Source organism: Symphalangus syndactylus, chromosome 24 (assembly GCF_028878055.3).
Source record: "Symphalangus syndactylus isolate Jambi chromosome 24, NHGRI_mSymSyn1-v2.1_pri, whole genome shotgun sequence".
Taxonomy (NCBI): Eukaryota; Metazoa; Chordata; class Mammalia; order Primates; family Hylobatidae; genus Symphalangus; species Symphalangus syndactylus.
The window spans coordinates 67,616,299-67,634,037 of record NC_072446.2 but is presented as its reverse complement, the minus strand read 5'-3'; the positions used below and the strand labels follow the sequence as shown (position 1 = coordinate 67,634,037).

Below are 17,739 nucleotides of genomic sequence, written 5' to 3'. Positions count from 1 at the left end.
ATCTAAAGCCAAAAAAGTAATTAATATAAAAATATGAGTTTAAAAATAGTAATATGTGATTCAGAATAATTTCAAGTTTAACGTTATTTTCTAAGTTGATTATTTGCAAATGATAGCTATTTGGATCCTGTTCTCTGAACAGACCCAGATGCAGGGGGTTGTATACAAGTGATTTATTAAGGAAGCTACTTCCAGGAGACATCAGTAAGAGAGTGGAGGAAGCAAGACATGGATGGAGAAGAGTTAAGTAAGGGTGAGCTTTCAGGTGAAGTCCCAGCCTCAACCTAAGCTACTGAAAGCTGCAGAGCACAAATTACACTTGGAGTTGCTTCTCCTGCGTCCGTCAGACATGAACTATCAGCTCTCTGGAGAGATCTAGCATCTCAGGCACTTCCTGCCCTCTGCACATCTGAGTGAAGTGGCTCCAAGACTCCGAAGGTAGTCAAAGGCTGCAAGTGTCACTTGTTAGGAATAAAGCTGATAGACACTGGGGGATGGTGTCTAGCCAGTAAGGGAGCCTAGCAGGGAACCAGGTTAGTATCAATAGAGGTTCCTGCAGGAGCTTTAGGCAAACTTCCTGAGTAATTGGAAAATGGCTCTACATTGATTTTTTTCAATCATTCATAGTTCTTAGTATGAACAGCTAGCTTCATTTTGTGTACTTACATTAGTGTTGAGATTGATCAACAGTCGAATGAAAAGGAGAGTTCCTTTTTGATAAAATTTACAGCACTTAGGCAAAACCTTGGGGCTGATTTATTGATTGACTCAGTGAATGTTCTTCTCAGGAAAATTCATTAAGCATGATGTTCCCTTTTAGACATATCCAGCCCCTACCCCCACAAATTAGCATCAGAAAAGATTCGGTTGGATTCTGTCTGTCTTGCCAGAAAACCAAAAGCAATGTTAAGAAGCAAACTTCTTTGAAAGGGAAGGGAAAAAAGACATATTATTACACACTTGTCAACTTAAAATATCTCATTTTGGAAAATAGATTAACTCATTACATATTCACAATGTCTTACGAGATGAAAAGGTCGTCAAAATGCAAACCTTTGGCAGAAAAAAAATTGTGATACATTTTGGAATAAATAGCTGGAGAAAATGAGACTATCCAGATGGAGATAACCAATCAGCTACTAAGGTAAAGCAAGGATAAATGCTGTCTATCTATACTTCAGAAAATATGGAAGTCACCAGATATGCCATACTGTGTGATGAGAGAGAAAAGAAAATACGTTGGTTGAGAAAATGCGTTGGTTGCTCACTCCAATGTATCATGCACAGGGCTGAATCAAAACGTGGAAATCAGCCAAGCATTTTTGGAACCTCTCCTTGACACAGTCTGGCCTCTAGGGCCCAATGTGGAAATTGCTGCTTTAATCTACAGTGATATTAGAGCTACTGATAAGCACAGTAGTCTGAAGAAGACTTCTCAGTTTTATTAGTAGTTTTCTCATTGCTCTTAGAATTCGGATGCAGCTACTTTATAACGGGCTGTAGGAAGCCTGTCCAAGTGTCACAATACCTTACCTGTTCTAGACCTAATTAGCCTTCTCTGTGGGCAGCCATTGCCTTCATTTAATATCTAGGGCAGAGATTCTCAAACTTCAGATTGCATCTGAATCACTGGGAGGTGAATCACCCAGCACAGATTGTTGGGCCACCCCAGAGGTTCTAATTTAGTAGACCTAGAGTTGAACCAGAGAATTTGCATTTTTCACTTGTTCCCAAGTGATGATGATGCCATAGGTCAAAGGACCACACTTGGAGAACCACTGGTGTGGAGAAATGAAAGCATTGAAGCCCTATAAGCAGATAAGTGATGGGTTCAAATATTATATTAAGGTAAGATTGAGGGAGTAGTTTGCACTGCCAGATAAAAAAACTTGGCTGGCTGTTCAGCCACAGTGAAATAGGCGTAAACCAGAGATAACATTTTAGATGATTCAAAGGGGAAATCTGGCTACATTTATGTCATCTGGAGTTTTCAAGTGGAAACAGCTTGTTTGCCTGATGAATCTGTATCATTTCCATATTTCTTATCAAAAGACCTTTTATGAAAATCAGATTCTATGCTCACCCAAAATATTCAGGAAGATAGTTTTTAGCACTTATGAAACTACTTGCAAAATGATGGATGCTGCTTCTAGTTAATCTGATTAGTCCGAAACGAGGAATTTAGCTTATCACAGTCAGTAATAGAAAATTGTAACAATGCCATCTTTATCATCATAGTTGTCATTTTTTTTGACTCTGATTTCTGAATACATGCAACATCATTCTTCATCCATAAAGATGTGGAGAATTCCTCTGTGATAAGCCTGTAATATATAAGAACTAGAAAAATAAAGCACATTGCTGTAAAGAGCCAATATATTTCTGAAATTATTCATCTTTAAATATATATAGATTATCCATGGTGATTATGGAACTTTTTCCCAGTTTTTTAATGTCAGCCTAATAAGTTGACATCTCATTCAAATGAAGGCAGTTACTAGCATGTTAAATCTCGCCTGTTTTTCATTCATCATTTGAAAAAAATTACTAAAATATATCTCTTAATATAATGTTTCCTAGAATCCAGAAGCAAGTGTGGCAGTTTCTTCCCTCAGAGTCATCTGTGACTCTGTATATGCAACTATACCATAAATACTGTTACAGTTAAGTTTTATTCATTTTACGTCTTAATAAAGCCTTGGTGCTATACGTATAATTTTATGTTTAGGTGCATTTAACTTTCAACTTCGGAAATGTTTTACTCTTAGATGAGTGTATAAGAGTTTCTAAGGTTGCTGAAGAAGGAAGTAAGAATGAGAATATTTGGCTATTGCACAACCAGCCTCCAAACTGTCTCACCTGGCAATCTGCAAGGAATAAATTAACTGCATATCCGCTGATATATTTCACATTGCCTTGTGCAGACACAGCCTCTGAAAACTAGTGTTATATTTATTTATCATATTTTTTCTTATACATGAAAAAAGACTTAAGTGGTTTTCTTTCATTTATATGACACGATACTCCTGCTACCTTATCAATATCCAAAATTTTTAGAAAAAAGTAAGTTTGGGGATATGTGGATTATTTCTTCTATTATGTACGTAGGGTCAATGATCCTGGGCAATTAACATATTTTCTCTGGGACTTAGTTTCCTCATCTGTGTTCTCTTTCCATTCCCAAAGTCTGTGATTCTATTACAGTAATTGTTTCTGTTTAGGCACATTCAATAGTGGTGACAGCATTGCAGTCGTTTTTATGCAGGGTGGGTGGAGTGCCAAGATATGTAAATTCATTTACATTCCTTTTTTAATTAGTTGCATTAGAACTTGGAAACAATGGGGTTAGTGTATTAGTTATCTATTGCTTCATAACAAACTACCACAACTTAATGGCTTAAAACAACAAACATTTATTATCTCACAGTTTCAGTGGGTCAGGATCTCACCTGCTTAGGGTCTCTCAAGGCTGAAATCAAGATGTCTCCTGGGCTGTGTTCTCATCTGGAGCTCAAGTTCCTCTTCCAAGCTCATTTAGGTTGTTGCCAGAATTCAGTTCCTTGTGGTGGTAGAACTGATGCTCTGATCTCCTGGAGGTCTTCTTTTCCATTGTCAGTACACAGCACAGCCAGCAGATTAGTGTCTCTGCTGCTTTGAGTCTCTCGCTTCTAAACCCTCTTTTGAATGGCCCACCCAAGATATCTGTCTTTTGGCTAACTTTATGTTGTCTGATTGGGAACCTTAATTACACCTCAAAATTCATTCACTCTTGCTGTATTACATAACATAATGGTGGGAGTGATAGCCCAGCACCTTTGCCATATTGTGTTGGCTAGAAGAAAGCTGCAGGTCCCTCTCACACTCAGAGGGAGGGGATTACACAGAGGCGTGGAAACCAGGAGACCCAAATGAGGGTGGCCATCTTAGAGTTCTCTCCACCAAACAGGCAAAAATGTAGAGATTTGTGAGGAAATTGTGCAACTGACCAACAGTAGTCAATAGTAGTCATAACTATCTCTGTTAGTTCTCTCATCTGCAAAACAGAGAAATATGATAATTGTGTGACAGTATTATTGCAAAGACTACTGAGATAATACATGCAAATTTTGTTTTACAATTCTTGATATGTTGGTTCTCTATTGTAAATGCATATGATGATTATTGCTGTTATTATTAAGGATTTTATTTGACTTTGCCACCTTTAGTGTAGGAACCTTTAATCTCATCAACAATAATTTCTCAGTTTTTATTTTATTTGTACTGAGCAGACTCTTTAGATTAAAAAGTGCATTAAGAGATATTGTCTGGGTTTTTTTGGTTCAGTATCTTCCTGTATACTGACCTTGGCTCCCGGAAGAATGCGTGAACTCCAGATGTTGGTGGATTCCTTATCTCCCTAGGACAGGCAATGGGACAATGAAGGAAGCAAGGAGATAAATTAAAAATGAAAAGTTATCTTCCACATTATCTGCCGCATTCATATACTTGCCAATAACATTGGGCCAAAGACTTTGGAAGTAGGTCCAGGGATAACATTCAGACTGGAGAATGGAACCGATAATATCCACAGGCATTGGATCACCCACGTTTTCCCCAGTTTGTGCTATGATATTTATGAGAACATGAGAGCATGGAAGGTAATTCCAATTGCTGTATTAATGAACTTTCAGTGTCCCTAGGTTGCTTGCAAAAATAAGGTATCTCGTTGGTTTTCTGGGTAAAGATGAGTCTGACTTGTATTTTATGTACTGTATTCCTGTTAGGGCCAAAGTCTGAAATACCTAACATCTTCAGCAGGGTGTCATTCATTCATAAACCAGGATGAAATACAGCCTCTGTGCTGAACTTTGTGTCAAACACAATAAAAATCGGGATAAAAGTCCAAGGTCTTTTTGTTGAGGGATTCACACCAAGTGGTGAAACCCCATGTCAATTGACAGTTACAATACAACCTATAACACATGAATGTTCTCATTGCTTTTCCCATTTCAAAATGTTGATCCTATTTTTCATTTACCTATAACACATAAAAGTGAAAATTAGTTTCTCTAGAAGTTTTCTCTATTACTTAGGTTTTAAGTTTTTATGAAATATCTATAGAGTCCCAGGTTTTCAGATCTTTTTTTTTTTTTTTTTTTTTTTCTGTGTTTATCTGCATTCCTTGTGTTTCTTCTAGATGCTTTATCTAACAACTTACAACTTTTCTGCTAGGATCTTTCCCCTTTCACTTAGAATGGGAAATCTTGCAAGCATAAGAATTTCTATATATTGAGTACTCGCTGCTTGCTAAGTGGAGATCTTAATTTAATATTTCAGTTGATTTAGCAGCAGCCAAACGAGGGAGATGTTGTTGGCATCTGCACCTGTGTTTGACAGACGAGGATACAAGGCATGCATGAGCATCTGAAGCAACTTGTTTAATACTACATTGATAACAAGTGATAATTTGAGGGAAGAACTTATATTTTCTGCCTCCTACTTCTATGAAATTTGCACTATATTAAATCTAAGTGTGTTTAAATAAAGAAAGCCAGATGTGTCATCTTCCTCTTTTCTGTGTCTTGGTTCTTATTGATGACCTGTACCTCTCATTTCCATTGGTGTTTCTTACTGTGGGTCTCCATTGAAAGTTGTGGAAATAAAGATGACAATCATGCTTAGGAAACAAAGGAAAAGAGAGACCAGGTGGCAGACGGTGCAGAGATTTCTTTGAGAGGTACATTGCACAGATTTTTCACCCCCTCAGAAGTGGAATAAAGTTAAGGAACAAATAATTGAGTCTAAGTCCATCTGCTTCTTTTTAAATTAAAACTCTTCATGAAAAGACTCTAAAATCATTTTTTTTTTAAATTGTGCATTTTAAGAAGGTTTGGCAGTCAATAAAATATATTAATGTATTCTACTTTTGGTAAATCAAAATAGACCAACTTAATGACTATACCACACATGTATGTGGAAGTATACATAATCACAGTGCACACACCCAGCCATTAATATCTTTTTTGTGAAATGTTTATGATTATAGTTGCTGTTCTGATTATATACTGTGTGAACCTGAAACACATTATTATATTGGGTGACTAATGGAATTCAATAGCAATGCACAGAAATTGGGATTCTGGAAAGAGTTGAGTTTTAAATTGTATTTCCTCCTGAGTTTGAAGTGGATTTCTTGTCTCATCTACCACACAGTATGCTTATGGCTGATGGATTGAAATCTCTCTGCTAAATAATAAACAACAAAGACAATTTAGTCCTCTCTTAGCTTGCCTGCTTTCTCATCACTCATTCAAGATATTTTTGTTAAATACCCAAAACCCATTAATTAGTAATAATGGGCTTTAGGTATTTTATTAAATACCCAATACCTCAGTTTGTTTAAGAGTTTAAGAGTTTCTGTTTTCCAGCTTTGTGGAATTCATTATTTCTTTATGACTTTCTTTGAAAGAGAGATCACAGGGTATATATGCGGGAAACTTGGGTTTGAGTGAAGACCCTAAAATTAATTATTCGTGTATTCAGTCAATAACTTTACCACACTAACAATGCACAGAAATTGGGATTCTGGAAAGAGCTGAGTTTTAAATTGTATTCCTTCCTGAGTTTGATAATTAACATCTTCAGCAGAGTGTCATTCATTCACAAACCAGGATGAAATACAGCCTGTTTGCTGAATTTTATGTTAAACACTGTACAAACGGAGATAAAAGTCCAAGGTCTTTTGTCGAGGGATTCACACCAAGTGGTGAAACCCCATGTCAATTGACAGTTACAGTATTATTGTAATATTACTGTTAATTCACTTTTATCCATGCTGTTAATTCATTTTTATCCATACTGACAAAAAGAGAGGGCATATCCATCAATGCATCAGTGGATGCATCTGAGGTCCTAAGAGTGTGTTCTCCAAGCTTTGCAGGGTGTCATTAATGGCCTTGGAAATAAAGGGTTCTTTTAGTACATTCCTCTTTTAATGACTCCGATAGGTTATGTGACTTTAGGCACTTCAATTCCTTTCTCATTGTTGGATGGACTTAAAGGTTAGAGAGAACAAATTTAAATTTCTTTATTCCATTTTTCTAAAGATGTATCTAATGTTATGAAGTATAATGCAAAGGTTCTACAGGAGAACACCTGTGACAAACAAAATGATTTCAATGGTTGCTTGAGTTTCTGAACACCTAGGACATTTGCTGGGATAGAATATGATTTAATCCTAAAGAGAAATTATTAAAATAGCAGTCAATGGCATTTGTCATTCAATAGTTTTTTCTTCAGCTAAATCTCACCACTAGGCACACTTTTACATTCAGTAAGTGTAATATTTTTATTCGACAGTTCCCGATATAAAGAAATGATAGTTATAGATTCTTCATATTAACATAAGTAATGTATTGCTTTATCAATGATGTTCACATGAAAGGCCTTATAACAACATGAGTGAGTATATAATTAGTGCTTCTCAAAGTGTGGTCATCGGACCAGCAACATCAGCATCAACTGGAGGTTTATTTGAGATGCAGATTCTCAGGCCTGCCCCAGACTCATGGAATCAGAAAGTCTGACAGGTGACACGGAGCAAACCTGTATTTTAATAAGTCTTTCAGGTGACTGTAATGCAGGCTACAGTTGGAGAGCCACTGATATGGAAGGTATGATCATACCCATTTAATAGATGACAAAATTGATGCTCAGTGTGATAAAGTTATTGACTAAATACATTAATAATTAATTTTAAGGTCCTCACTCAAACCCAAGTTTTCTGCAATATACACTCTGTAGTCTCTCTCTCAAAGAAAGGAGTAAAGAAATAATGAATTCCACAAAGCTGGAAAACAGAAACTCTTAAACTGAGGAAGGGCAGAAAGGGACCATTTCACTGCTTTATTGTAATGTGTTGTTAAAACTATTGTCACAAGAAAATTAACCTAGAAAAGGTTTTAATGATACAAGAAACACTTTTGTGGTCATGCATTGGGTTCCTCATTTTCTTTTTAGTAGCAGAAAGAAAGGGATGCAGTTAAACTCCAGAGGGGTGGCTGTGGTATGTTAATAGAAGTGGGAGACACTATTTGAATCATTGCTTTCTAGCCAAATGAGTCCGTGGACAGCTTTTCCACCGGGGTCTTCCCCACGCCACATTACCCTGGATGATAGTGCCCTGTGGTGGTTTTCATGGACACACTTGGCGTTAACTACCCTTCCATGGCTTGGGGAATGAATCCTGGAAGTGGAATACAGAGTTCATTATCTGCAATGCAAAAGTCTATATAATGATGCCTGCTAAGATCTAGTTCTTTGTTAATTCAATTTGGGCTTTGTGTATATAATCAAACAAGTTATGTTTATGTCTATTGTTTCTTCAGTTGGGAGGAATTTCCTTAAATAGAAAATATTACAGGCCGGGCACGGTGGCTCATGCTTGCAATCCCAGCACTTTGGGAGCCCGAGGCGAGTGGATCACTTAAGGTCTGGAGTTCGAGACCAGCCTGGCCAACATAGCAAAATGCCATATGTGCTAAAAATACAAAAATTAGTGGAGCATTGTGGTGTGTGCCTGTAATTTCAGCTACTCGAAGGCTGAGGCACGAGAATCGCTTGAACCCGGGAGGTAGAAGTTGCAGTGAGTTGAGATTGCACCACCGCCCTTTAGCCTGGGTGATGGAGTGAGACTGTCTCTCAAAAAAAAAAAAAAAAAAGAAAAGAAAAGAAAAAGAAAATATTACTATTAATTAGGTAAAAATACTGTGTGTGAGAGAGATATTTTTATCCTACATAGATGTAAAACATCATGCAACATACATGGAAAATTACATCAAACATAAATGTTAGTGTTTTATAAATAATTATAAAGAGAACACCCATGTAATGACCACCAAATACCAAAGTGATTGTTGCTAATGCTCCATATAACTCTGTGACATATCCTAAGTGGGTGGTAGTTTTCTGCACACAATTCCTGCTTCTGTGAGTTTCTACCCACAATTTCCTCTCTCTGAAACCACCACCCACTCTCCCACCCCGATCACACAGTTATAGGCTGGCAAACTCTGTCTCATCCTTGTGTACTGGCTGAAATCATGCCATAGCTCTCTGTAGCCAGTGTCTGTAGGGCACTTTGAAATACTTCCTTTAGCATATAATATTTGACTTGCTTATGAGCTCGTCGAAACTGGAATCTTATCTTCGTATGTTTTAGTTTCTCAGTACTAATGTATGCCTGATACATTGTAGGCATTCAATAAATAATGCTCCAGTGAACTAATTACTGGCATTTCCACTTGGATAAACCCCTCAAACCAACATCCCCAGAATGCATTATCATTTTGCCCAAACTTCTGAGTCTCAGTGTAGGAAAGGTGGAAACTGCAGCGTGTTTTATGACTGCCCTCTTTCCTTGAGTCAGTTCCTCCATTGCCATCTCTCTCCTCTTTCTTCCAATTACTTACCTTCATTTTGTCTCTCGTCTTTCATCTCTCAGATCTGCATTTATTTCCCATCTTCTAGATTAAACTTGTTCAAGCTTGGTTCCCTTACTGTTTCTCCTCTTCCAGCACATATTTTGGTTGTCATTGCTGTAGAGATGAAGAAACTTGGACATATGCTTAACTTACTCATGTCTGGTTTTTCCACCGTTTCTTCACAGAGGGTTCTGTAATGTGCATTTGCTGAAGTGAAGCATTGAACATGGTTGAGACCATTGTTTTCTAACACTCATAAGGTAACCTCCAATATTGTGGATGGTGTGGCCTTCAGGAAACTGTGGCACCAGTCACTCTGTCCTGCAAGTTCCTTGCTGGGTTGCCACCTGACACACCCCAGGGGTTTGGGAGGATTTCCACAGGGTCAGACACAGCATGAAATGGTCTAAGGAACCCTCTAAAATGGGGAAAATGAAACTTACAAGGTCAGAGTGAGCAAGAGCAGAGACCCACTGTTTCCTCTCCACCCTTCGTCTCACAGAGAGGTGTATCAGGAGTTCTGTTGGACCTTCTGTGTGGGTTTGCATTCGAGGAGTGAGACGTCACCTTTAATTTGGCCCTTATTACAAGGCAATCTTAGGTGCAGAAAAATAATCAGACAAGTTTGCACCAGACATTTGGAACTGGCAGCAGCTGTTTGAAGAAGTTGACTAAGAACAAAAAGTGCTGGTTCTTAGGGAGCTTGGCCTAAAAGAAGTTACAGCCACTGCTATCCAGAGGTTCTATTGGCAACTGAATTAGGATGCAGTGCCTCCTGCTGGGAGAAGGGGACTCGATGCTCCATCCAACTTGCTCATTGCCCAGGAATCATAGTTAGGACATCTGGAGTCACTTTAAGACAACTGCTCACTGCGCCACAGTCCTACCTGGCTGGTGGTAGAGTCCACTGTCTAATGCAGCAACCTGTGTGTGTCACAAACCTCATGGCTCAGTCTCCTTAGCCAGACATTTAGGGTTTCCATTCTTTGGCCCATATTCCTTTCTGATGTCATCTCCCATAACTTCTTGTCACGTGTTCTATGCTCTAGCCAATGGAATATTGAATGTCCTCCCACGTGAATCTGCTTCCATCCTTCTACAGTACCACTGTACCTGCACCTTTGCAGTTCTGCCCTCCTGGATGCTTCTCTATCCTTCTCCCTACCTCCTTTACCTGCAATGTTCTCTGTCTCTAAGTGTCTAAAGTCCATGAATACCTCAAGGTTCAGCCCAAACCTCTGGGCCTTTCTCATTTAGGCATTTGCTCATATTTTCCCCTCCAACTGGGAGGAGCCCCTCCCCAACTTCTTTTTTCCAAGCTTAATGATTTCTCATAAACTTTTCTCTGAGCCCCTAGGAAAAAAACTGTGTTTTCTTTGCTGCCCCCCAACCATAGTAGTTAACTTTAAAATTGGCATTAACACATTCTCCCTTGTCTTACACATATACATTTCTTTACACTCCGATTTGATGACAGGTCCCTCCAGGAAAGCAATCATATCTTCTATGCCTTATTCCCTAGAGTAACTTGTGTATTACAGGTGTTCAATGATGGGTAATGATTAAGTGAAAAGATCAGGGCATGAGGTATGTGTGCAAAAGGCTGGGGGCTGTCGGAGGCAGATTCGTATCTCTGCCTTGGCCAGATAAGCTGGGTATGTATGTGAGCCGATGGGAGCATCTCACTCGGTCCTGCTCCCTAATCCTTGTCTCCACTGACATACCCTCCCTCATACCCTCACCTACGCTCAGTGACTCCAAGGATTATATTCAAAAGGAAGAACAAGAAGACCTGATTCTTCATGATTTAGGAATGGCTTGTAGGATAGACTGGGGATATAACCACACACTTTTTGCTTTCAAAATGTATAACTGAGCAGTTAGCAGTTAGCTGTCTTTTTGTTTCCATCCTAATTCAATTGAGAAGTGATATAAGAGGAAAGAAATATCCCAACTGCAGAGAAGTCTTCAGTCAAGTCTCAAGATAATTTTTTTAAGTGATGTCAATGACATAAAACAAAGAGGAAAGATCTGTGTGGTTGCTTGATGATTTCACGTTTTTGCCTTCCAGGAGACGGAGCTACTGGATCTCAGCCTTGTCAAAGATGCCAGATGTGGGAGACACGCCAAAGCTCCCAAGGTAGGAGGCTGAGTGCGGTGCATGCACCAGATGCTGCTTTGATTGTTTAGCTGTATCACAATATCAATTAATTGCCCCAATTAAAAGTTTCTATGTTGTAGATGTTGTAAAACACAATAGCCAGTATGCCCTAAACACTTTCTCTTTTATTAAAAGATGGAAACAGTGAATAAATATGTAGGTTCTTGGACATAGGGGCTTGCTTTACGTCCTCTAATTTTGCCTTTGTTTGAAAAAAAAGACAGCAACAACAATGCCCAAGTTACTGGGTAATTCTAAATGATTAAAAAGTACTTGAAATTATTTGAAAAAATCTTTGAACCTCGTAAACATATGGGAACTAACCATTAGACATAGAACTCCCATATAGGTGAAATGCTCTGCAATGGAAATGATTCCATCCACAATATCAAAAGGTGTATGGTTTTAATTCTGCAAATGTTACTAGTAAAGATCAGCATACTTTGGGATGAGTTGTGTGCAGTGTCATTTGTTTTGGTTTGAAAAACTTACTGAAGAAATATTCAAAGAAGTGTTTGCAGTCTATTTATTTTTTGAAGATAATTTTTAAATATTGGATGAAGAACATAATTTTTTAAGCTTAGATGATCTGGTAGGATATAGTAGCAGGATGCGTTGTTTTGCCATCAAAGTTAAAAGCTATTTTTCATTTTATTTAAAATTTAGTAGTTTACATACTTCATTTCTGGCAGAGAGGGTATTGGCAAACACAGAAGTACAGTTGCCATTTAGGAGCTCAATGCGTCTTTCCATAATTGATGTAAAACTAGCTATTTTCTATTTAAGTGTCTTCCCACAACTTTTGTTTTATCTTTTAAAAGTCAAAATTCTTTCTCTGACGTTAAAATGATCTGTTGCTTTGGAGATGCGAGAAAAAAAAATCACCTGGAATAATTATTCTTCAGAGGCGTAAAAAGGCAGTAGGTGCCAGCAAATTCTATGACACAGCAAACACACAGCTGCTGGGTTTTTTAATTTTTTAATTTTTATTTTTTTGCTGAAAGGGTTAAAATAATCTGTGGTAAAATGCAAAAAACAAAGATTTTTGAAAGAAAAATCAGCACTGTATTTAAGAAGGCTTCTATAAGTGTTTCATATGAAACTAATCTGTTATTTACGTTTATCTCCTTAGTAACATGGAATTTCAATAGTTTAGCCTCTCAGTTTTGTATCAGACTTACCATAATTAATGCTTTGTTGATGATTCAAAATTGCTCACAGTTTTTAGTGTAGGAAAGAATATTTTTTCTTCTTCCCCCAACAACATTTCAGCCAAATTTCATATAAGCCTGTTAGTTCCAAGAACTATATTGATAATGTAGCTATGAAATTTGTCTTTGAACCTGAGTTTATTGGCCTAACCTGCAATTTCAGTATCGATATTAGTTAAAGACAGTTGCTGACACTGCATCAGAGACCCCTTTGTCTCCAGGCATTGGGAGTCAAAGTGAATTCTGCTGCCACATGGAGGGTTTCTTTTAGGCTTGGATCTGTCTCTTTTATTGCAGTACACAGCTTGCTTATCAGTTAAGTGTTTTGTTTATGGATGTGGTTTGATAAATGTCTACCGAACGGTGACAAATGAACAGCAGTAGGGCCTGTACTGTGCTCAGCTGATAAACCACTGTTAGATCCTCAAATGTTTCTCGTGAGGATGGATTTTTAACACTTAGAATACTCTGACTTTGTCAGCTTTTCTCCATCAACTCTTTCTTGAAGGGACTGATTACTTCCTCTTTGGATTATCTATGCTCCTGGTTTCCTTTTTTCCCCTCCTATTCATTGCTGATGTTCAAGAACCTCACTCTCCTTTAATATTTTCAAAGCCTGGTTCTATTAAATATTACCTGTGTGGCTTTCCTGAGACTCCAGCTTCTTCCTTGTTGGCTAAATGGTGATGATAATGATAATAATAAGTACTTGAAATGGTTGCTATAAGGATTAAATGAAATAATTCATTAGGAAACCTTTAGCACAGGAGTTCTCAAATTTAACTGCTTATGGAATTACCTGGGAAACTTTCAAAAATGCTGATGTGTGTTTTCCGCCTCCAGAAATACTGGTACCATAAGAATCAAGTTGATACAGGTGTGGTGTGGGCATGATGGATTTGAAAAACAAATTTGCAGCAAAATTTGAGCACCACTGCCTTAACTTACTCTTGGTGTATAATAAATACTTACTAAATATTAGCCAATATTATTGGTAGTAACACTGTTGTTTTTGTTATCACTAAAAAATTCAAGTCAGAATTGTAGAAAGCCACTTTTCATTTCACTCACTTAATTTGGAAACGTTTATGTCAGCAAGAGGGATCAGAGGAGGGGCTTATCTCAAAGGGGGTTGTGGATTGACAGGCAAGAAAGGAGTTTCTATTACTATCAGTTTAAAATCCTCAAATTTCCAGAGAAAACCTCAGCTCAAATTGGATAAATAAAAATATAATTTATTGAAAATGACTGGAATATATTGAAAGTTTCAGTGGAATTGCCAGGTTCAGGTGAAGTTTCATTGCACTGCTCAGTTAATGTCACCAAGGACTAGGTGCCTCTTTTTTTCGTCAGTATGCCATCCAAGGTTCTGGTAGGGGTTCTGATATGGCTTGGCTGTGTCCCCACCCAAAATCTCATCTTGAATTGTAACTCCCATCATCCCCATGTGTCGAGGGAGAGACCAGGTGGAGGTAATTGAATCATGGGAGCAGTTCCCATGCTGTTCTCATGATAGTGAGTGAGTTTTCACGAGATCTAATGGTTTTATAAGTGTTTGGTAGTTCCTCCTGAGTTCACTCTCTCCTGCTTCCTTGTGAAGAAGGTGCCTGCCTCCCCGTCGTCTTCCGCCATGATTGTAAGTTTCCTGAGGCCTCCCCAGCCATACAAAACTGTGAGTCAGTTAAACCTCTTTGTTTTATAAACTACCATCTTGGGAGGTTCTTTATAGCAATGTGAGAATGGACTAATACCAGGTCCTTTTCCATCTTCAGGTTCCCCTTAGATACTACCCTCTGCACACCACCCTTGTCAGCTCCTGGCCTTCCACCTAACAGTGTCATATGGGGTGGCCCAAAAGAGAGACTAGCTGCCTATCACAGAATTGCATCAGGATTACAGTGTAACTACCTTGGAGAAGAAGGTGTACGGCCTGCAAGAGGAAAACTAGACCATTGAGTTGGTTAGAACAAAACTTAGAGTAGATTGAAAGTATAAAGATATCAGGATAAAGTGAAGAAAGCTTGGAAACTTGGGACAGAAAGGCAATGTAACAAAAGGACAGATTGACTGCAAGACTTTCTGCGGGGGCTTATAGACCATAAAGGAAGGAAGAACATTTGTGAAGCAGATATTTATCAAAATACCCAGACACCCCACAAATATTTATCTCTATATTCATATTATTTTTGTTTTTTACAGCATCTCATTACATAAAAATTCAAGATCTGGTTGAAAATGAACTGTTTTTTGTGCCTGCTGTGATTTGAAATAACATTTATAGGAAATGGAAAAGCTTCCATGTGTTACCCTGTTTATGAATTTAAATGTCAATACCCAACACAATACATGCAGTTCCAGATCTTCTTTTCTGTATATAACCTTTGTTCAAGTTGCCAGTTTTAAAATTTCACATTAGAGAGAACTTGGGAGATCTTTATCCAAATGTAATAACCAAAAGAAAAGAAACACTGTATCCTTTGAAATCTAAAAGGTGCCTACTTTTTTTCTTGCTCGCTCTCTCCCTCCTTCCTGCCCTCCCAGGTTTATGAAGCACACGTAAGGGCAAGATGCTGTGGTATATATACCTTGTCTGTGCTATATACATGTACTTTCTGGATCGTCACTTCAAAAAGATCTTTGCTTTTAAAAACAGTGTTTATCACTGTGGCCTCTGATCTATTAGTAGTTCCTGACCCATCAGATCCATTCAGTGGCTCACGTGCAGTTTTCAGGAAATAAAATAAACTTGATGAGAGTGGATAATAATCTTGTCTTGTACAGAACAAGTTGTTTTGTGAAACTTTTTTCATGTATGTGACTGTATGTTCTGAGTCACAACATGAAGTGTAATTTTTACTGTGGGCAATACGTATCAGAGAAGTTTTAAAAATGATGCTGAACAAGATCATTTCTTCATCCTCATGATTCTCAGCATGTATTGAGTGCTTAGGGGTATGGAAAAGTGGGGAAAGTGGAGATGTGGGTTCAAGTGCCAGCTTTGTCATTAACAAGCGTAAGGAAGTTGTGCTGTCTGCCGGCATCTCTACTTCCTCATCTATGAAATGGGGCATGGGATACATGGTTTTAGGTATGTAACTTTCGTTAGCCCTTGATTCTAGCTTTTAAATTGAGAATTAAACACCCATGACTTTCCACCTTACAGATTGTAAAACTGATATTGAATAAGTTTACATAACCTGAAGCTTCTTACCTCCATCATGCAAACCAAGTGAACCAAAAAAAAAAAAAAAAAAAAAAGTCACACTCTAGCCAAGGTAAGGTGCTATGCCAACAAAAAGGATTAAAGACTTGTGTCAAGCTTCTTTATGTGTGACTTCTCAAAAGCATTCTAGGATTGCTTTTGGACACCACAGGAAGCGACCTCACGGTCACAGAGGCTCTCCCAACTTTAGTACATGAAAACCGTGTGCTGCCAACTTCCAGCTCTCAAGAATGCATGCAGCAATGCCATTGAAAAATATTTTTATAGTTACACAAAATAAACTGCTTGTCATGCTGATCTGACAACTAGTTTATTCTATTGGTAAAGGGCAGTTATTTCAGATATGTAGTGTTAATTTTAATGTAGATTCTTTGTAAATATCTAGGCTACAATTAAATTCTAGGTTGTATGTAGTATCACCAGAATAAGGTAGATTAGAGTAAAAGCAAATTTTAAAAATTGATTAGGCTTTTCTTTCCTAATCTCTACATAAACATGATAGCTTTTTTACTTCATTCTTTATTGATTCATTGATTCATTGATATTCAATGACAGAAGTCATTGAGTGACTCTTTCTGCCAGGTACTGTTATAGGTGCTGGAAAACAGCAATGAACAAAAAGACAAACAGCTATGCCGTCATATAGCATTTTATTTAAGAGTGAGAAAGTGGTGGTGGTTTTAAACTGGGTCTTAAAAAAAGAAAAGAAATCGGCTGGGCGCAGTGGCTCACGCCTGTAATCCCAGCACTTTGGGTGGCTGAGGCGGGCGGATCATGAGGTCAGGAGATCGAGACCATCCTGGCTAACACAGTGAAACCCCATCTCTACTAAAAATACAAAAAATTAGCTGAGCATGGTGGCAGGCGCCTGTAGTCCCAGCTACTCAGGAGGCTGAGGCAGGAGAATAGCATGAACCTGGGAGGCAGAGCTTACTGTGAGCCGAGATCGCACCACTGCACTCCAGCCTGGGTGAGAGAGCGAGACTCCGTCTCAAAAAAAAGAAAAAAGAAAAAGAAATCCCTGATTTGCTGTGTTGGCTGATTTCCTTTGGGTAACTATTTCCATGGAGGCAAATTTCAAGCTACCAACCTGATGTAATTCAATGAAGATTTGGAAGGCAACACACACCGTGGCCAGTAGACCTATCAGCAGGTTCCAGCACCTCATGGGATAGGGGAAACGGATAACAGATAAGTCCCACTGAGAAGCATAAAGTGGGATTGGAGACCTGAGAAAATGAGTGCTGGGAAGGGGTCTCCTGCTTTACAGAGCCATAGTGGGGAAGGTCTCTTGATAGGATGCAGTTATATGAGTAGAGACATGAATTTAGTGAGGGAGAGCATTCCTCTTTGCCGGTGATACAGCAAGAGCAAAGCAGCATGTTTCAGGAATAGAAGAAGGCCCATGTGGCTACAGTAGAGTTCAGACCTTTTAGGCCACAAAAATGACTTGGGCTTTTCTTCTGATGGAAGAGGGAAGGCTTCTGAAAGTTCTGAGCACAGAAGTGACAAGATCTGAGCTTTTCAAAGTTCCACTGGTGGCTGTTGGGAGTAAACTACAAAAGAGAGAAGAAGCAAGCAGACCAACTAAATGGCTGCTGCAGATATCCTGGGGTGATGATGATGACTTTGCCTGAGGTGGTAGCTGGAGAGGTGGTGAACAAAATGACATAATCTGAATAT

General features: G+C 38.4%; 1 protein-coding gene across 2 annotated transcripts in view; it reads left to right on the top strand.

Annotated features, from left to right (window-relative positions):
* PLCB1 (phospholipase C beta 1) overlaps nucleotides 1-17,739 on the top strand; it is a 741,546-nt gene that overhangs the window by 233,931 nt on the left and 489,876 nt on the right. For both annotated transcript variants that reach the window (XM_055265375.2, XM_055265377.2), the window contains exon 3: nucleotides 11,533-11,601. In XM_055265375.2, the coding sequence (XP_055121350.1) occupies nucleotides 11,533-11,601 (69 nt within the window). The remainder of the gene's footprint in view (nucleotides 1-11,532; nucleotides 11,602-17,739) is intronic.